Source organism: Electrona antarctica, assembly GCF_951216825.1.
Source record: "Electrona antarctica genome assembly, chromosome: 9".
Classification (NCBI taxonomy): Eukaryota; Metazoa; Chordata; class Actinopteri; order Myctophiformes; family Myctophidae; genus Electrona; species Electrona antarctica.
In genome coordinates, this window is record NC_136790.1 from 9,155,769 (window position 1) to 9,178,584 (window position 22,816).

General features: G+C 43.9%; 1 protein-coding gene across 4 annotated transcripts in view; it reads right to left on the reverse strand.

The window, feature by feature from the left end:
- Positions 1 to 22,816, reverse strand: part of LOC306929536 (receptor-type tyrosine-protein phosphatase gamma-like) — a 472,869-nt gene that overhangs the window by 159,776 nt on the left and 290,277 nt on the right. For all 4 annotated transcript variants that reach the window (XM_079510103.1, XM_079510102.1, XM_079510101.1 and 1 more), the window contains exon 5: positions 11,390 to 11,485. In XM_079510103.1, coding sequence (XP_079366229.1) covers positions 11,390 to 11,485 — 96 coding nt within the window. The remainder of the gene's footprint in view (positions 1 to 11,389; positions 11,486 to 22,816) is intronic.

Below are 22,816 nucleotides of genomic sequence, written 5' to 3' on the forward strand. Positions count from 1 at the left end.
GGGAGTAGAGTGAGACAGGAGGGAGACAGGAGGGAGTAGAGTGAGACAGGAGGGAGTAGAGTGAGACAGGAGGGAGTAGAGTGAGACAGGAGGGAGACAGGAGGGAGTAGAGTGAGACAGGAGGGAGTAGAGTGAGACAGGAGGGAGTAGAGTGAGACAGGAGGGAGTAGAGTGAGACAGGAGGGAGTAGAGTGAGACAGGAGGGAGACAGGAGGGAGTAGAGTGAGACAGGAGGGAGTAGAGTGAGACAGGAGGGAGTAGAGTGAGACAGGAGGGAGACAGGAGGGAGTAGAGTGAGACAGGAGGGAGTAGAGTGAGACAGGAGTGAGACAGGAGGGAGTAGAGTGAGACAGGAGGGAGTAGAGTGAGACAGGAGGGAGTAGAGTGAGACAGGAGGGAGACAGGAGGGAGTAGAGTGAGACAGGAGGGAGTAGAGTGAGACAGGAGGGAGTAGAGTGAGACAGGAGGGAGTAGAGTGAGACAGGAGGGAGACAGGAGGGAGTAGAGTGAGACAGGAGGGAGTAGAGTGAGACAGGAGGGAGTAGAGTGAGACAGGAGGGAGACAGGAGGGAGTAGAGTGAGACAGGAGGGAGTAGAGTGAGACAGGAGTGAGACAGGAGGGAGTAGAGTGAGACAGGAGGGAGTAGAGTGAGACAGGAGGGAGTAGAGTGAGACAGGAGTGAGACAGGAGGGAGTAGGGCTGAAGTGGTTAATGTAGCCTATGTTTTGAAATAATAATCAAAGCAACTAAAGTTTTCAAATAAATGTAGTGGAATAAAAGTACAATACGTGCCTCTGAGATGTAGTAGAAGTAAATCAAGTAAAGTACAATTACCTTAAAATTATCCAATCCAATCCAATCCACTTTATTTATAAAGCACATTTTACAAGTGCTGTACAGAATGACAGAATGACCTTAAAATTATACTTAAGTGCAGTACTTAAGTAAATGACAGAATTACCTTAAAATTATACTTAAGTGCAGTACTTAAGTAAATGTACGTACATAGTCACTTTACAACACTGATGACATGCCCTACAAGTCACAAAGCCGATTGGAGCCCGATGAGGAACAGACATCCTTGTGAGGAAGGTGGGCCAATAACAGGCTGACCTGCAAAGTTCACCTCAGCTCTGTCGAAACATCCCAAGAGCTAAAGAAACGGACAACAAGGTCCTAAACACCACACACACACACACACACACACACACACACACACACACACACACACACACACACACACACACACACACATACCCATGTTGCCCTCATAACAAACAAATTAGCAATTTTCTTTTTGAAATCAGCATAAAGGGAGCCTTTTTTTTTTTTAGGCCAACAAACGCTGGCAGACGATTCTTCAATGTGAGCGATGCGGCGTTAGAAGTAGGGCAGCGAGCGGGCGGCCACGTGGGCGTGGGAGGGGCAACACAATGCACACACGGGACGGGATCGCTGCCTTTCATCGCTGGCACGCGGCACCGATGAGCAAGAGCCTCATCGATTTAAACATGAGCCACTGAATCTTCTGGAATAACGGAGTCGAACAGCCAAAGACTGACAGCAAATTATAATGTAATGAATTCTGTTTCTGTGTAACCGCTGGGCCTAATGTCTGCTCAAGTGGCGAGCGCTGTGCTGAATTGGAAGCAGCTCGGTGGTTGGTTTCAGCCGTGTTGGCACACGCCACCTAATTACCGTCATTGGGGGGGTAATGGATTCAGAGCAGAATGAAGTGGTAGTATAGAGACTGCACCGTGTGTTCAAACTCATATCCTCTATCATGCGGGGCGGGGGGGGGGGGGGGGGGGGGGGGGCTCCCACTGAGCACTGCATTTGGTCTACCTACCCCTTATCTATAATTTAACGAATGACCTAAATGTATAGCGGCGATTCTGATGCTTCTAAAGGTTTCTAGTTCAAACAGGCCTCATGCAGAGCGGGAGATCTACATGGCGCCAAGTCGAAAAGAGCCTTCTGTATTAGCACAGCCCAACTAACATCTAACTACTGCCACTGACTACGTCCTACGTGTGAATTTTTGTTCTTCTTTTTGTTGGCTGAAACTATTGATGGCACGAGGAAAAAGATATTTCTGCTTCATTGAAATATACTGTAAAGGCAAAGGGGGGAAATAGAGAAAAGGGGTCCAGAGTTGGCACATACTGTACTATAATACAGGTCTGGAGCCAGCTTTCAAATGTGGTAAGAGCAAAAACTAGTGTGAACTGTGTGGAACTCATGAAGTCACAGAGGGAGATGACAAAAGGCTGGAATGCACACAGATAACGTCAAGACTTTGACAAGACCTCAATCGTGGCGATGTTTTTGTTGCCAACAGGGATGCCTTGTCTATTGATCTCAGAAGTCCTGGCTCTCTCTCTAAGGACGCAAAGAAAAGCTCGGGGATTCCAGGCAGAGGGCGGTCAAAAGCCTTTGCTGAGAGGATGAAAGGGTTCCTTTGACAAATGTGACCAGATTTGACTGAGAGCCTGCCATCGCGCAACCTCCAGCTTGTCACCAGAAGAGAAAAACTTTTTTTGTAATCCAAAATGAGTTAATAGCACAGGCAGACTCTTCACATACTAGAGCATGTCTGAAATAATAAGTCAAATTCAGTCAAATAAAAAGGTAAACTTCAAAGAAGAAATCTGCACCCACTGATGACGTCGGCATTGACATTTCAATGAATGCTGAGGTGACTAACTAACTCCACATTATTATATAAATTTAAATTATTATTATAAATTATTATTATAGAAATATGCACCCACTGATGACGTCGGCATTGACATTTCAATGAATGCTGAGGTGACTAACTAACTCCACATTATTATATAAAGTATTATTATAAATTATTATTATAGAAATCTGCACCCACTGATGACGTCGGCATTGACATTTCAATGAATGCTGCGGTGACTAACTAACTCCACATTATTATATTATTATTATTACTATTATTATTATACAACGAAAATGAGTAATTCAATCAATAGAAATTAACATTTTAGATAGCATAATCGCTTTGCGACTACTGTGTGGTTGTCTCGACGGTGAATCAATTAGAAATGCAATAAACATGGTGTGATTGAGGCGAGATGCAGCCGTTATAGCGGGACTCCCGGATAAAGGACCACTAATAAAATGGAATGGAGTGGAGCTTGGACTTGATTTGTGTCAGGGCTCTGTGTACATCCACCCTGGGGGCGACTTCAGTTCAGAAGCTTATCCCATTTTGACCTGAGATCAGATTCTAAAAATGTCTTCTACATCCTGACAGTTTTCTGAAAAAGCCGTTGTCGTTGTTCGATTTTTCAAAAATAGCAGACCTACAAGCTCGTAGCGCGCCACTCGGTGGCGCGCTATGAGCTTGTAGATCTGCTATTTTTCAATAGCTAAAGCATAACATAATGCTAACACCAAAAGGGGTTCCCGCCCAAAATTGGTTATAGGCATCTTGGCGCGCCTCGCCGAGCACCAAAGCAAATGGAAGCTGCGTGCCGCGCCGTAAATAAACCAATAAAAGCGTAATGATAGCTGTTTACCGCTACCATCTATTTCAATCAGGGGCGGTGCGGCGCCGTGCAGCACCGCCGGGGTTATATAAAAAAAGCACCGGAGTCCTCCGTGGCGCTCCGAAGCTTAGCCAAGCTGATAGGGCCAATTTGTCCTGTGTGGCGACCGCGATGATTTAATTAATACATGCCACCAAGAAAGCGACAGCAATCCAATTGCTGCATAAATATGCTGAAGGAAGCAGAGAGACAGAGATATAAATGCACCGGGTAGGGAAGAGAGGAATTTAAAGTATTCCCACTTGATCACTCGCGCACGCACGCACGCACGCACGCACGCACGCACGCACGCACGCACGCACGCACGCACGCACGCACGCACGCACGCACGCACACGCACACGCACACACACACACACACACACACACACACACACACACAGACAACACACACAGACACACACACACACACACACACACACACACACACACACACACACACACACACACACACACAGCTCCATAATGTTATGTATTGGGTCTCCATTAGCAGTGGTGTAAAGTATATCCGAGTACATTTACTCAAGTACTGTACATTTAGAGGTACTTTTACTTTACTGGAGTATTTTCAATTTCCAATACTTCTACTCCACTACATCTCGTATCCAATACTGTACTTTTACTCCACTACACTTGAGTTACTTTGTAGATTCTTGTTCTTATTATTATTTTTTTTACAAAGCATAGCCTACATTAACCACTGAATTTCAGCCATTTAAAAATAGCCGAGCTACTAGATATGTTATACATTTGACAACTTGAAACGGGACTATTACAATCCTTATAGGTCTAGGGGTGGAAAAGGATGCAATACTGTTGGCGAGTGAAGATTCGCTTTATTAATGGCCTTTTATTGGCTCTTTTAACGGTCAACTTAACATACAAAGTTACATGAATTTACATTTAAACTTAACAGACAATGAACCCTGGCACAAACCAATAAACAATCAAAATACTTCTAACCTAACGTTTAAGTACACACTCACTTTAAGTACACACTCACTTATTCTGAAGTGCACAATGACTACTTTTACTCTTGGCACTTTAAGTACATTTTGATGCCGATACTTTTACTTGTAACAGAGTATTTCTATATTGCAGTATTGATACATTTACTTAAAAGGTATAGGGTAAGTGATTTTCTTTGGTTAAAAAATAAGTGAGTAAGCCTGTTCAGGGGAGGGAGGAGGTGGGGGGGATAGCGTGTACCTCCACATGCGTTACGCCCCCCTAGTGAGACCTTTCACTGTCGTGTATAAAGAAGATGTTGGCTTGATGGCCCGGGTATCGGAGGAGACCCGAGGCTTTCTTCACCCTCCCAATGACTGATTGTGGGGGTTAGCAGAGATGGAGTAGAGAGGCTGGGGAATTGGGAATTGGCTATACTAAATTGGGACTTGAAGGGGAGAAAATGTTTTTCTTTTTTCTTGAAGGGGCATGTTTTGCACAATAACAGTCTTTTCATTATGTCTGCCCACGATCTCTGATTCATACAGTAGGCTACGTTTGTTTACCTCGGTCACTGATACTAAAATCTGATATTTTATTTTTATTTTTTCTATGAACCTGTGACTTGACACCCATACTGTTATAAAACGGAAATAAAAAGATTTTGAAAAGAAAAAATAAGTGAGTATCAGTAACAGGAATCTCCATGTCTCTCCAGCTTTTTATTAAACAGAACATGCATGTTCAGGTCAGGATACCAATTTGATCTAATCAGGATAGACAACTCAGTCAGGATACAGATTAAACAAGTGGAATTGAGAGTCATGACACAAATAAATGAGCAGACAAAATTGGAACTGGGAACACTATAAAAATGTAACTGATAAATGTCTACTTTCTCCTGATTGGCTGAAATGTTGTCACCTACCTGAAAATGTACTCTGTTCATTAAAGAGCTGGAGAGACAGGAGACCCCTGTTATTGAACAAACACTCAGAATATAGTGATTTAACATTTGAACAATAAACCCCTTCACCCCTTTGCAAAAAAACATTATGTTAATGGCATTTAGAAGATTTAGAACACTTTCCTGGGGGTTTTATGTGTGTCATATTATGTGGTTTTAGATATTTTAGTATTTCACATGTGCCTGTGGCATCACAGGCGCTGGTCACACTTCCTTCCTGGACTACATCCCTGAACTACATCCTAACCTACACCCTCCCCCTCTCCACAAGGTGGGACAGTGCACCAAAGCATCATGGTCATTGTAGGAATTCAGCAATCCAGTCAAACTGCATTATTCTGCTGGCCATAGGGTGCAAATTTCAAATTGTGCTACTGTTATCTACTACACATACTATTAATTCTATGTCTGCCACATGGTGGCAGCAGAGGGTAGGTAAGCCTTGCCGATGCGATTTCCCCATATTTGGGTACTTTCATTTCTGGTTTCCCAGCTTGGAGACTATTGCTATTGTAAGGAACTGCTAATGTTAGCAATTTACTCATGATGTTTACCTTTCGCCAGAAACGTTACCATGTCGAGGGCGATGCGATAAAAATAAAAATCACTAATCAGATCCGAACCTCGGATGGATGATGATCACCACGGACAGTGCCGCAGTTTTCAGAGTTAACAGCCAAAGAAGATCCTACTTTTAATGGGACCCTATGGGACACACGCGCACGTTAGTGTTGCGCGGGTCAGGGTTTTTCATGACCCGCAGGTCCCGCATGTGATAATAATCTGACTCGACTCAGCCCGCCCCGCAGCACCACATCAATTTTCACAACTCGACCTGGCCCGCAACCCGCCATCCAGTGGCGTGCACAGACATTTAGAGGGGCAGGTGCTCAAGTAAAAAAAGGGCACCTTGTGCCGGCCGGTTGCCTTAACCCATTTTGGGCGGGAACCCCTTTTGGTGTTAGCATTATGTTATGCTTTAGCTATTGAAAAATAGCAGATCTACAACGCTACGAGCTTGTAGGTCTGCTATTTTTGAAAAAGAAAAAAAATAGATTTTTTTTTTATTTATTTTTTTCAAAAGGGCACATTGCCAAAAGGGCAGGGGGTGCTCTAGCACCCCCTAGTGTCTATCTGTGCACGCCACTGCCGCCATCATTAAATGCACGTCAAATATTTTTATTTGTCAAAAAAGGTGCTTCTAAACTGTCTTAAAGGCTAATAATATCACTGGCAAGCACGCATAGTCACGGGTGTTCCGACCACCGCATCGCATCGATGCCATTCATTTGTCACACACGTAGCGACATGGCAGATTGAGAGGTTGAGGGGAGAGACTCACCCGTGCGTCGCAGACATAGCCTACAGTATAACAACAGGACTGTCACTGCACAGACGCTGAAAGAAAACGCCACTAAAGACCTAAGAAAAACTATTTGAAAACGTTTGCGTTGTCTAACTTGTCCTCCTTGCACTTGCACTCCACACACGTGCACGCAAACAAACACACACACACACACACACACACACACACACACACACACACACACACACACACACACACGCTGAAGGAAGGGACTGCTGGTGGTTATAAAATATTTCACTCGCTCTGGAGTCAGAACTTAAGACTCAGTCAGAACACAAGAGGCAAGATGGAGTCCAACCATTAACTGATGACTTAAGTAGACATGAAACACAACTCACCACTGTTCAAGCACGCACAGGGAAAAGTCCGTTGTGGTGAGAAAAGTTGACAATGATAATTGTGTGTGGCGGCGGCCGCGCTACCGCTACGTGCCTGCGGGGTGTGCTCATGCACACGCGTTGGGAGCACGTGCGGCTGTGCGCTGTTTGGGGATTAATAGTTATTAATAATTGGAGAGAGGAGATATCAACCAGCACAGCAACACAACAATCCGGTAGGCTGCGCAAATTTCATCCCAGGACTCGTGGCAACAATAATCATTTGTAAAAATCACAGTATACATTATTTGACCCGCCTCAACCTGGCCCGCAAATAAAGTGAAAATGTCATGACTCGGCCCAGCCCGACCTGCGGTTAACCCGCGGGGCCCGCGCAACACTAGCGCACGTATCCTGGTGCTGGGGGTAGGCCTATATGCAAGGCGTTGCCTATAGCAACCGGGCCAGCGTTAAAAGTTGATTTTCGTCGTAAACCGTTTCATATTTGATATAAAGCTTTATGTACGAGGCATACAATGGATGTAGAGTGAGTTTCTTCCAGCGGTGAAATGTCCCTTTAAGTAAGGCATTTGAGTGCTTGTTTCCAGCACTGTGTGAGTGGACCTGCTTTGAGTGTTGAAGGCGCAGGCAGCACGGGGAGGACAGCTTTAAGCTCACACTCCCAGGAGGGAGCTTCTGCTCAACAGGACATCTTCTCAACACAAACAGACCCCTGGGACAGTGTCTCCAGGCACGCACGCACGCACACACGCACGCACGCACGCACGCACGCACGCACGCACAGTTTCTGCAGCTTACCAGAGACAAACGGAAGTGCTTTACTGGACATATTATAGCAGAAAAAAAGTCGAGTCCCCTCGAGATGAGTGAAGTGAAATGTTCTTCTGAAGGGAGCTCCCACCCGCACACACACACACACACACACACACACACACACACACACACACACACACACACACACACACACACACACACACACACACAGAGTGATTTGCATAGCTACAAACACATAAGCTAAACCCCTGGAGATCCATCTGGAAGCACCAACTTATCGAGTTCACAAGTTCAAATCAATCTCTGCTGCCTGCCACCCTGCAATAGCATCACGTTCAACAATTGAGAGAGAGCGTGCGAGTGTGCGTGTGTGTGTGTGTGTGTGTGTGTGTGTGTGTGTGTGTGTGTGTTGTAAACTATTATAAGTCTTAGAACTGTGAATGGCGGCAAGAGAGCTAGTGAAGTGGTAATAACAAAATAAAAGAAAGGGAGGGAGGGAGGGAGGGATTGATGGAGAGAGAGAGAGAGAGAGAGAGAGAGAGAGGGAGAGAGAGAGAGAGAGAGAGAGAGAGAGAGAGAGAGAGAGAGAGAGAGAGAGAGAGATATTCAACCTGTGGAGCATTTTGCAATATTGTATTATATTGCTCCCTAATGCTTTTCTGGATTTGACACAGAGCTGATCTGTTGTCTGCTGACATGTGGTTATAATTGTTTTTTATTGTCGAGCATTTGGTGAAATATCAGGGTTCAGGGCATTGTCTTTTTACAGTACAATCAAATGCAGCACATTGTCAACACATACTGTACGTGTTAATTAGTAGTAATCTTAGTAGTAATCCTTAATGGACGATCTTCAAATGTACTGTACTGACGAAAGCAATACAGTATGAGGGTGAATGAATGGAGAGAGAGAGAGTGTCTTTTGTAGGCCATCTGCCAACTGTAAGTGTTTTCTAGTGTTACTTTGTGTGTGTGCGTGCGTGCGTGCGTGCGTGCGTGCGTGCGTGCGTGCGTGCGTGCGTGCGTGCGTGCGCAAATACAGTATGCAAGTGTGTGTGTGTGTGTGTGTGTGTGTGTGTGTGTGTGTGTGTGTGTGTGTGTGTGTGTGTGTGTGTGAGAGAGAGAACATGAGTCAAACTGAGAGACAGAGTGCGTGCGAGAGCTGGAGGAGATAGGCCTACAGAGAGACAGACAGAGAGGATGGAGAGATGGAGAGAATAAAACATGAGAGCAAAGAGTATAACCGAGAGGTAATGGTCCAAGAAAATGCCCACTTAGGCAATCGATGGCCTCAAATGAACTTTTAATCCCGCCAATTGAGAATGATGGAATGACAATGATCCCAGCCCGCCCACTACTCAACTCAATGGGCCAAGAGGATGGCAGAGGACTTTATTGGTAGCTGGCCTTTTAGCTTGATCTACAGTTTCACACTCCACACCCACACACACAGCACTGAAAGAAGCTCTAACACTGAAAAAACACCTGTTAGCCAGCCTAAGATGAATACTGAAATAAATACCAAGGAAGAGCAGCAGTGCAATTAACAGGAGAGAAGAGTATACTATGCAGGCATACTGCACGGCACTGCTTTCTTCACATTCAGATTAGGGATGTAGCTCGATACTCGATTAAACCCCACCCCCAAAAAACAAACAGATAACAAGCTTATTGAGTATACCCAGTATCAAAGCTTTGGGCTTATCAAGCCTGTTATCGAGCATAGCGGCCCATGATAATATGGCGCTTGTAACGTGACGGTACGGTACGGTACACACATTAAGGGGGTGCGTACGCTTTTCCGACATGTCAATAGTCCGACATGCGGAAAAACGACCGAATTAAGATTGGCAAACAAGGTTGGCGACCGGATTAAGTTTGGCGAACATGCAGCGACGTAACCACATCAGTGGGCCCAGACACAGGCTGGTCAGCGAGTGCCTCCAACAGCACAACACCCCCCCCCCCTGCGCGCGTGTGATCGCCGATAAAAACAGCCCAAACACACAGTGTTTTGGCTTATAAACAGCGCAGCGGGGCACTGAACAGCAGTTGTGACGGTACCTGTCATGATTGTGAACAGAGCAGCAGCCAGCAGCTGCAGCCTGTGAAAACAAGCCCAAACTGCGTTTTGGTTTATAAACAGCGGGGCACCTCACAGTAGTAGTTGTGATTTCTGAACGTACCTGGCTCTCGGGACTCGGGAAAGCCTACTGCACACTCGCCACAGACACTTATGACATCCTTCACGTTATTAGCCTACAGCCCTACACTCCACCAAAGCTGTTGGGAGGCGGGGCACATGTGTGCCTATGATGGTGTGTGCTAGCAGCAGCCACCACCACACTCCGCCAAACTATGTTCAACTCAACTGTCATTGCATCTCTGTATGTATTTATAATTTTATTTTACAGACGGCATGGGTGGGCGGCCGTGGGCCCCAAATGCCTCTGGGCCCGAACGCAGTCTGGGTATTTAAAGTATTTAAAGGACCTAGTAAATAGTAGTTCAAGTGATAGTTTTTGGTTAAATAAATATGCATTTTCTGTTTGTAAAGAGCTGAAGATACATGGAGATTTTATCGTAATTATTACAGTACTATTCATAATATAGTGCCATATAACACTTATTGCACAAATGAATGATTGTTTTAAAAATATTTGTAACTTTTGTCATCATTTAATTATAGATGGTGGTCAGCCACAAACTCACAGTCACAGTCACAACTGGCCAATAAGAAAAGATACTGGTTCTGTTCAGAATGTATTGTTGTCTCCAGTGGCGTGCACAGACATTTAGAGGGGCAGGTGCTCAAGTTAAAAAAGGGCACCTTGTGCAGCGCGTGGAACCGGCCGGTTGCCTTAATCCATTTTGGGCGGGAACCCCTTTTGGTGTTAGCATTATGTTATGCTTTAGCTATTGAAAAATAGCAGATCTACAAGCTCATAGCGCGCCACCGAGTGGCGCGCTATGAACTTGTAGGTCTGCTATTTTTGAAAAATCAAAAAAAAAGAAGAAAAAAAAAAGTTTTTTTTTCTTTTTTTTTCAAAAGGGCACATTGCCAAAAGGGCAGGGGGTGCTCTAGCACCCCCTAGTGTCTATCTGTGCACGCCACTGGTTGTCTCCCATCTTTCCACAAAATAATAGAAAATGCTCGATAGTGGGCTTGATAAGAACCCGGCTTGATAAGCCTGATCGATCAATCAACATTAACGAGCTCCATCCTTGATTCAGATACTGCTAATGTTTGCACAAACAATGAATGTAACACACACACACACACACACACACACACACACACACACACACACACACACACACACACACACACACACACACACACACACACACACACACACACACACACACACACACACACACACACACGCGTCACACACACACACACACTTCGTCCCACCTGAAAAAACACAGCCATGGCTGCGACGATCCTCTTCTCTCTCATAGCTGCACTCAGGCTGTCAAAGTCGTCCGAGTTGTACATGTATATCTGCATCTGTTTGTCAATTGGAGAGAGAAGCAGAGAGAAAGAGAGAGAGAGCAGTTAATTAAAGACATGACCGAGGATCAACCCCTGAAACCCCATATGGTCCCCCAGGGGTCCCCCAGGGGTCTATACTTGGCCCCCTTTTTAATATTTTCTATTGGTTCAATATTTTTACACAGACGTAAAGGGTGTTCAATAGCAGCATTTCCTTCTCAAAACAATTTAAATAGTATGCAAAAACAAAAGAAAGCCTAAGATTTAAGTTTCACTCTGAAACGGAAAGCGGTGTGTTTTTGAACCAATCAGAACATTTTTTTGTTTGTTGACATGTCACAGAGAGACGGGCAGAAACGCTTGTGGCTTATTTCTAACCTATAATGTTTTCAGATACATATTTTAGCATGCTGATTAGGTTTAAAATGAGTAATACACTGTCTGGATGTCATCTTGAATGAGATTAAAAACGGAGTAGTTCTGTAATCAACATCAGCTGTGTTTGGACGGACGTGCAGCGATGGGAATAAAACAGATGAATGAAATCAAGCTTCATTTGTATTCATGCAACATTCGACACGTCATCGTTCAAAGGAAGTAATGCCAATATGATGACCACGGATATGGTCTAAACGTGTGAAAAACTTATTTTTCATTTCACTAGGTCTTTAAAGGTAGCATGCAGATGTCATACCCAGAAAGGGAATGCTGTGGTTCATTGGTTTACACTGTACTGTACATCATACACATGGTCTGTTGACATAAATACATGAACAGATTCACACAGTATGGCCGGTTCCACCCAGGCTACAAGCCAATAATATATCCAATACCCCCTTGCTGCTGCTAGTGTGGTAAATCACAATGTCTTAAAAAACGAATTAGTCTTGCAGTAATATAATTATTACTGCAAGACTAGAGACAGAAGACTGGGAATAAAATCCCCTTTTTTCCTGAAGTAAAAAGTACTTTCTATAACAACTGGAATCATTTTTGAACAGCTGTAATATGCTTCATTTCTTTCGGAGAGTGCCTCGGCAGATTTTTCGAAACCTATGCAGTGTGCTATTTTTGTGCTATAGGAGGAATGGTCTATTTGTAAGGAATTTCAGTCTACAGCTGATACATATTCTTGTCTGTAGTGTGGACACATAATTTGCAACTATACATTCTCTATACACAGCCTACTATTATTTACGCATACAGCAGACACTGAGCAGACAGCAAAAGATCAAACACAATTGTTTTGGTGTGAATCTACCAGCTGCCTAAAACACAGTTTGTATGTATGTATATGTACTGTACTAGATGTGTGCGGCATTCAGGGAGAAAAAACTGCTTTGACTGAAACATGCATCCTCATCAGCTGTGCATGATTAAAGTATAATCTAGAGCAGCGCTGCAGTGCATATTGAGTACAAACAAGTCTGTCTCAAACTAGAAAGATGTGTTCAAGATGCTATGAAGAGTGCTCTGTTCTGCCCCCTACTGTAGATGCACAGAACCCTTCTATGTCCCCTGAGTAGACCGTCTGTAATTTCCCATGCAGGATAGTAGACAAACTACACAGCTCAGCTGACACCGCTACACTAATCATATAAAAAGTAGACCGTAGGGTGGCATATTTAAGCACAAGGGCATAGTCACACCTATTGCGCATCAAGCTAATTGATGCACACATAGTATCAATCAGTCATCCCTATACAAAGTACACACACTCAGGGCGAGACTCTTTCATGACAGTTTGTTAGTGGGCAATGTTGTAGAGACTTGGGTCACCTCTCTGACTTGGTTGAGAGTTCTCCTTCTTCACTAGAATTTTCGCACACCTCCAGTGCACTCAAATCTAACGCCAAAAAGTTTTTAAAAACAAAGATCACACCTGTGTGAACTGAGCGGTGCTGTGCTCTGTAGTCTGTACTGAATTGTAATGTAGCCTACTGTGCTCTGTACTGTATTTTGATTATTTTTGGAAAAAATCTTCGAGAAATGACAGAGTTACCGTGTGGGGGTCCCCGGAACATCAAGACCCCCAGGAACACGCCCAGGGATCGTACTGTATCGCACAGACTTGTGGATTCAGTTATCCAGTTATGGAACTCTCTTCCTCTCCATATCAGACTGGCAACCTCAGTTGATGACTTTAAGAAGCGGCTAAAAACCCACTACTATGACCTCGCCTTTAACTGATTCTGTTTCCTTCATGATTCCTTATCTTAAATTTACTCTTAATTTCAACGAATTCTACTGACCAGATTTGAAGCTACTACTTTTGTTTTACCCTTGTTCTATTTTTTGCATTTATGTGAATTTTCTTTTTACTGTATGTAAAGCACTTTGAACTACACTTCTGTCTGAAAGGTGCTCTATAAATAAAGATTATTATTATTATTATCCTTCAGTGATGGTTGCTAGGCTTACTACAGCCTAGCAACCACCTGTTTTGCACCTACCACCCGCTACAGGCTAGATAATAGAAACCACCTGCTATACTCATTGGCTCTACTCAATACATAATAAAATATTAAACTTTCATCTGTGCACATTTGCTTTGTATAGCCACATATTTTGTGTGCTTTATACACAAAGTAAAACCTAAAACAGAAGCAGTACATTTTGTCTATGCTCTGGTTTTACTTTTTAATTTGTTGAAACTTGAGTAGGCTAAATATCTTCTGTTGCTAGATATTTATTATGTCTGTTGTACTTTCGTCTAATTCCTGTCTGCTGAAACTAACCCAAATGTCACTTTTGGGGTACATTAACCTTCTTCTGGTTACATTTAGACTGTATTTGAAAACTAATGTTCTTTTAATAGGGCTGATTTAATGATATTCTAAAGGTAGTGCCTCACAGAAAAACCCAATTTGGGCTAGAGTGATTGCATACGGGCACTTCATCTATTTTGATTTCATGGATACCTCGACAAGACTAGGTCAATCTGTGTGGGTCCCGTCATTAAAAGAAAGTGATTGTTTTCTTTAACCATACTGCACTGATTGCTCTACCCAGCTGTTGTTGCTTTATGTTTGCTTGGTCTGATCCTGCACTAATACAGTATAAGAATAAGAATGTCTGCTAACGGCATTTTAATGGTATTTCTACAATTATTTTGTCGTCATTATAATAGCTCAGACCTTTATTGTGTAGGCTACTGAATCAAATCGATTGAAGACCCCTTACAACCTGCGCTCACGCACGCACCCACACACACAATGCAAGCACACACACATCATCAGAATCCATTCAAACATTATTTTAATCACATATAAAGCCCTACGCAGGCTGGCCCCCTCCCCCCATTTACATATTGAAATGATTGGACCCTCAGGAGGACACCGTGAGATCAACTCAGGTCTTCATGATCAAGGTCTTTCTAACTGTCTGAAAATAAAGGGTGAGCGATCTGAACTCCCCACTCTGTGGGATCTCCTTCCCCCTCTGTGGGATCTCCTTCCCCCGATCTGAACTCCCCACTCTGTGGGATCTCCTTCCCCCACTCTGTGGGATCTCCTTCCCCCACTCTGTGGGATCTCCTTCCCCCGATCTGAACTCCCCACTCTGTGGGATCTCCTTCCCCCGATCTGAACTCCCCACTCTGTGGGATCTCCTTCCCCCTCTGTGGGATCTCCTTCCCCCGATCTGAACTCCCCACTCTGTGGGATCTCCTTCCCCCTCTGTGGGATCTCCTTCCCCCGATCTGAACTCCCCACTCTGTGGGATCTCCTTCCCCCTCTGTGGGATCTCCTTCCCCCGATCTGAACTCCCCACTCTGTGGGATCTCCTTCCCCCACTCTGTGGGATCTCCTTCCCCCAGCGATCTGAACTCCCCACTCTGTGGGATCTCCTTCCCCCAGCGATCTGAACTCCCCACTCTGTGGGATCTCCTTCCCCCGGCGGTACAAACTAAATGCAGATTGCAGAGTCAGTTGATTCTTTCAAAAAATCTGCCAGAAAAGTACTTTGTCTCACCGTGTGTTGTATTGAAAGGAGCTTTATGAAGAAAGTTGACCGTACCTTACCTTAAACGCGTGTATGCACACACACATGCATGTGCACGTACTGGCGCACGCACGCACGCACGCACGCACGCACGCACGCACGCACGCACGCACGCACGCACGCACGCACGCACGCACGCACGCACGCACGCACGCACGCACGCACGCACGCACGCACGCACGCACGCACGCACGCACGCACGCACGCACGCACGCACGCACACACACACACACACACACACACACACACACACACACACACACACACACACACACACACACACACACACACACACACACACACACACACACACACACACACACACACACACACACACACACACACACACACACACACACACACACACACACACACACACAGAAATTTTCCTTACTGCTGGTTGTCATAGTGATGATACTTAGAATTGATCCCACTGACGCACGCAGTCAGCTCCTTTGTCAGGCTTTCATATATGTATTTTACAGACATAACAATTGCAGAATCTATACAGTGTGTGTGTGTGTGTGTGTGTGTGTGTGTGTGTGTGTGTGTGTGTGTGTGTGTGTGTGTGTGTGTGTGTGTGTGTGTGTACACATGTATACTGTATGTACTACGTACATGTGTTGTACATGTGTTTACAGAACAGCTCCAGTAGAATCCATTGTGCTTATCCAGAGAACAACATGCTCGCCTGCCAACATCACTGTCTCAATTGTCAATATTTTCTCTAGTAGCATTTTTCATCGTTGACCGATCCTTCTAGATCTGTGTGCATCCGGATGTCTGTACTGTGTGGTGACAGAAGCCCGATGGAGAGCCTGTTTGGTGTTTTCCTAGATCAAGGTTGTTTTAAAATATTAATTTGATTATATTTCTTTCTTTTGTTTTTACTTTGTGTTTTCAAGTTCAGTCAACTCCTTTGAACACACAGCACATTTCATTATGAATCTATTCATTTGTATGTAATATAATCCTGGCCTGAGTTTCTAATGATCCAATAATGTAACTTATTTATCAGACAGAGTGCTGATAACATCGTCAGATGGGGCGGAGGGGTGTTCTCGATAAACTGTGTTGTTTGGGCCATTCATCAATCAAATAGACGCCTTATCAGACAAATAAAGGCACACTGACAGAACCCAACCGCTCATAGATGTAATATAATGGAAAGTGCTCACAGCACTCAAATGTACGAATGCATTCTCGATCAGATGCTGTTTTCCTCCCAGTGTATAGAGGAAGGAGGCTTATAGCATGTTTAATGTGATCGCCACACCTTGAAAGAAATACTCCTTGGTTTCTGTTGTAAACAATATTAGCATTCTCAAAGCAGTTACGATTATGATGCCATAGCCTGAGAGGACGATGTGGTGAACTTGTTGCGCTGCACTGATTCAGTCCCCCAATGCAGTCCCCCAATGATTCACTGATTCAGTCCCCCAATGCAGTGACGACGCATCACACATCAGAGTATGGGAGGCATTTTGGACTATAACGCACATCCTCCATTATTTGGACTGCCCATTCATGGCTTAAAGGACAGCCAATGAGGAAAAAGTACAAAATGGGACGAAAACGTCACAACTAAGCACAGCGACTGAATATAGACCAGATTGCGCTGCACTGCAAGCTGGTAAAAAGTAAGCACCTTAGCCACTGAAACCCTCTATTCTCTATTCTTGCGTTGCAACTGTACTTCATACACTTAACTTTTTCCACTCTAAGCCAAATCTTTTCCCCCAGTCCCCAGAACAGGGATGCATGGGGTTCAAGTAGTTCATTGTGAATAGTACTGAGGAATGAGAATCACACTGACTTCTATCACTGAGCAATGCAATGACTGAACAGGAATTTCCCTGCACGTAACGGTAGAAACCAATAAGAGCTGACAGTTAATTCAACTCAGAGATGAATTAACACTCCAGATTTCTGTATACTGACGGTGCTATTTTCTCCTTGGCCAACAGAGCCTTTATGAAGGGTAGCTAACAGCCAATGGCCCACTTTAAATCTTTTTCTACCAGGTACGTGTATATATACGCACCCCCCAGCTATGGTACGTTATTTGCTAGGTACGTGTGTATATATACGTACCCCCCAGCTATGGTACGTTATTTGCTAGGTACGTGTATATATACGTACCCCCCGTATACTCAGTGTATATAGTGGTTGAGCCCCAGCAAAGCGCGGTTGCTATGTAACTCCTCTGTCACCACCAGCTATGGGACATTACAACTCCTCTCCATTTACCTCTTTTCAAAGCAGGATTTTCAAACCTCCATAACTCGGAATGGAAGAGCGCTGTCCTTGGTGATCATCAGCCATCCGACATGTAGGCTAAACGTTTCTGGCGACAGGTAAACAGTGTGCTCTAATGCTAATGATAGCTAATGGTTACAGTGGGGAGGAAATAGTGGACGCAGGCGCTGGCATAGCTTAACTACATTTATGCTACCATGGCTAGCAGCAATCTAAGAGCATTACAGAACATTAACAGACAACACAGATGTGCTGAAAAAACAACAACAACAAAGCAGTAGGATGAGCAAATCCAGACCATGACAGAACTGGGAGGAAAATGAAATTATTGATGTATAAACATGTAACTGGATTGTTATGAGATATTGATCTTCCGTTGCAACAGGAACAGCATTTTGTTTTGTCTGGTCCAGGAGACAATGATGCATTCTGAACTTGAGTGACGGCTACGTAAGTTCACACAGTGAAACTTAGCCATTGATGTGTCCATAATTCCTAGAGTGTACAAATTAAACCCAATCAATTCAGCAAATGAACACTTCATTTGCTCCCATCAGCCACAGGGGGAGCAGGAGGGGAAGCCTGGATCGTTTAGAACAGGGGTTCTCAATGTTTTTGGCCGGGGACCCCCGAAAATGCTTTGGCAACGTCTCGGGACCCCCGCCCCGCCCCCTCCCGACCCCCAATATAAATTGACTGCTACAATAACCTTAAACCATTTTGGGCGGGAACCCCTTTTGGTGTTTTAAGCATTGTTATAATTTAGCTATTTAAAAATAGCAGATCTACAAGCTCATAGCGCGCCACCGAGTGGCGCGCTACGAGCTTGTAGGTCTGCTATTTTTGAAAATAATTTGGGGACCCCCTAAAATAATTTGGCGACCCCCCGAGGGGTCGCGACCCACGGGTTGAGAACCCCTGGTTTAGAAAGAGAGTCAAGTGATTCAAAAGGGTTTTATTTGTCACTCATACAGCCAGGTGTGCAATGCTCTGTAAGACTGCTAACAACAAACAACAACTTTCTTTGGCCCCCATGGTCGTGGAACAACCTGCAAAACAGATTAAAATTGGCCTCGAAAGTTCCCTTGAGAAGTTTCAAAAGGATCATCTTAACTGTACAATCCAACACCTGCACATGTTCGGATGTGTACTAGCCCTCGCATATGCCCATATATTTATATAAATGTACTTGTGTATTTGTGTACAAAATGTCTTGTACCCGGTTATTGTTAGTGTACCATTTTGGAGTATTGTTGTATATATTCTATAGGCTTCTGGAGTTCATGGATTTATTATTTGGCTGTTGTAAAACTTGACATGTAGCGTTTGAAAGTGTAATTATGTATTCTGCCGCTTGGCCAGTTCCCACTTGAAAAAGAGACGCAGTCTCAATGTGTTTTTACTGGTTAAATAAAGGTTAAATAAAACAATGTAACAAGATAATAATAATGATGAATACTGGATAAATGGTGCAATACAAAGAAGAAAAATACAATGAAGAGATAAACACACGCATGCACGCACGCACGCGCACACGCACACGCACACGCGGCAGCAGATAAAAATAAATACAAAATAAAGTTGCCAATATTAAAAAACAATTTTAGCAACAATCACCTCTACAGTTTTAAGCATGTTCAGCATTCGATTGTTAGCACCACACACACAACACAATGCCACCCACAAATGCCACAATTGCTGGCCACGAAACCACAGTGTTTCGGAATGCAAATCTCACCAGTTTGGACAGGTAAGCAGGAGGTATAGAAGAAGGGGGGGGTTGGGGGGACTTGAGGAAAGGGGAGAGCACACAGGCCTAGCGGGTATCTGGACTGACAGGCAGGCACACAAATTGGTTCCTATTCCTAAGTTAAATGTGAAGGCCACCAGCAGATTGATGGGGTGATAATATGGGTAACAGGGAATCAGGGCTTGATTCTAGAGAGGGAGCCTGCAGAGAATTGGGGAATTGGTATCCGAGGGAGCCAGCCAGCGTATATAAATGACCCTCTCCCAGCCCAGAGGTATAGTGAGGGGAAAAATATAGCGCTCCAGGACGCTTTGGAGTTGCTGTTATTGGATGAAGCAGAAGAGAAATCCTCTCCGTCACGGAGCAGCTCTCCAGGATGATGCCGTCATGCATGGGGAGCGGAATTCTGCCAGCATACTTCATGTTTAATCTCTCTCGGATGAAAGTGATTCTTAACCCATTTAGTCCCGAGGACGCATCTGTGTCGCCTTATAACTTTTGACCACTTTTGAACCATTATTTTAAACTTTAGCTGTTGAAAAATAGCATATCTACAAGCTCATAGCGTGGCACCGAGTGCCACCCTACGAGCTTGTATAGATCTGCTATTTTTTTTTAATCTTTCCCAAAGAACGTTTTGAACTCAAATATTTGCTTCTGGGTGGTCCCTGGTACAACATATTTCCATATGGGGGTCGGCGGCCAATTTCAAATAACTTTTGGGGTCCTTGACATGAAATAGTTTGAGCACCACTGATATGAAACATCGATTTTTCAGAAAGCCGATTAGAAAAAACTGATTTAGAAGACATTTGTAGAATCTGGTTTCAGGTCTTAATTGGTTAATAGGAATTGCGACTAACTACAGGAATATATTAAGGCATCGAACAAATACAAAAACCTGGCCTTATAAGACCGGAGATGAGTCAGTTGAGATGGTGTTTGGGTTCAGGTTTGGACTTCAGCCTGCATCTCCGTGTCTTCACTCTGCCAGTGGAATGTTGCGTTGTGTCACAGCTCACTTAGCATTTGGCCCTTCGCGATGCTCCCTCCATATTCATTGGGTAGAGAGACAAAATTCCCACTTGCAAACAACAAACCAAGAGCATCTGCCAGTTGTCGACACAGGCAGTGTGCTCATGAGGGCTGCCGGCCCACATTGCTGTACTGCTGTTCAACCACTTGCTAACTGCCGTGTGAGGGTGGGATGGACCGTATTTTACGAGTAGCGTTACAACAAAAGGGGACACGCGTGCGCGCAGACATATTACATGCAGTCACGTACAGTATGAAGGTCAACATGTGGAGAAAACCCCCAGTATCTAAATTATATAAATAAATGATGCGTAAAAGGAATCTCCAGTGTGTAGGCTTGTGTGTGTGTATAGCTAACTGGAGCACATCAACCACTCCATCAAATTATGGCTATGAACATATATTTCTGAGGAAATATGAATGGGTAATTAACTGGTATAAACTTTAACATTAACATTGATGATATATTTAGATATGTATTGGGCCACTTGTTGAGGCATTACTGTTGTTCTATACTGATTATGATCTGTTTTTGCATGAATTGATGTACTGAACATTATATTAAAAATGAAATAATGAGCATGTGATGGTACTGCCATTCAGCAACAATGTCTATATACACTGAATTAGATTGTGACAAATGTTCACAGATGAACAAGATAAGCTAGATTCTCACTTTGTGTTCACTCAGTCAGGAATGTAGGGGTTTTAGTAATGGAATACTATTCAAATCTGTGTTTGCTGAAGGCTGAGTAATTGTATTAATTCAAATGTATGACTATACTTTGTTGAACGTATTAGATTCCATTACGTTCCATTTACAGAGTCAACATGGGCAGGGGGATATCTGGCACCTCTTTGGTGAAGAAGAAAAAAAGAGTATGTTGAAACCTACTATTAGAATTAGGTCTTAGAAAATTAATGATACTGCAGGCTGTACGAGAGAGAGCCAGTGCTACCCCAATACCAAACACTAACCCTAACCCTATCCTCACAGGGAAGAGAGAGCCAGTGCTACCCCAATACCAAACACTAACCCTAACCCTATCCTCACAGGGAAGAGAGAGCCAGTGCTACCCCAATACCAAACACTAACCCTAACCCTATCCTCACAGGGAAGAGAGAGCCAGTGCTACCCCAATACCAAACACTAACCCTAACCCTATCCTCACAGGGAAGAGAGAGCCAGTGCTACCCCAATACCAAACACTAACCCTAACCCTATCCTCACAGGGAAGCCACAGGTGATTTTTAACCGGCAACGCATGTCAGGAGCCACGGGTGAGTTTTAAGCAGCCACGCTGACATCCTACATCCTACCCCAAACACTAAGCTGGACAGCTGCTAAATGCCTAAATCGTCAAATGACATCATACACCACCAAAGCATCCACCACCACCATCACATGATTTGCCAGAGAAGAGAGGACAACAAACACATGATTGCTGAAAGGGAGCGTTAGCCGGAAGGACAGAAACCATTGGCTATAAAACAAGGAGGTTATATATTGGGATGCAGCTCGTGCAGAAGACTTTGTTACTGTCTCACAAAGGCAAAATGTACTTAGATGTAGATTTTTTTTCTATGAGACCATTTTCAAAGTAAGAAAACAGCTGACAAATCTATTATTGGCTGGTGCATGAGTGAAATGTTAGTCAGACACATGCTTTGCCTGCATCTGCCTGCTGCTTCTTCACCGCGTTCGCTATGGTGACCCTTTACCCTTTACCCTTTACTCGTGTGGTACGTGCCTCATGGCATAATGAATAATATATGTGTGTGTGTATGCGTTTGTTTTGTTTTAGCGTGGTCTGTGGTATACAATGCAGTGAACCTACTTATGTAACTAAATCAAAGTTACGAAGATGAACGTGGAAAAACCTTGATTTGATTTTGTTCTTTGAACATTTTCCTTCTTGGTCAATCTTTATTTGTTCCCTCTGGTGCTTGTATTTGTTCTATTATTTAGTTCCATGTATGTATTTCAGATTTTTGTCAAAAGGACAGGCTAACCTACAATTATGTGGTTATGTGGTCAGAGCATTGAATGTTATCATGTTTACTGCAAATACAGCACTGTGTACAGTACTGTGTTACAGACGTTCAGTACAAATACAAGGATGTAAGACCTACAACTTATACAAATAGCAGTGAGTGAGGAGTGGCAACAAGAGAAAAGGAGAAAAAAAAACCGAGAAGAAAAGAAAATTAGATCAGAGATTGAGTTTATGCTTCCCTCTTCCCTATCAGGCACGGGGAGGTTGTTTGGCTGCGTCTTCCTTCCTGCGGTACAACAAACA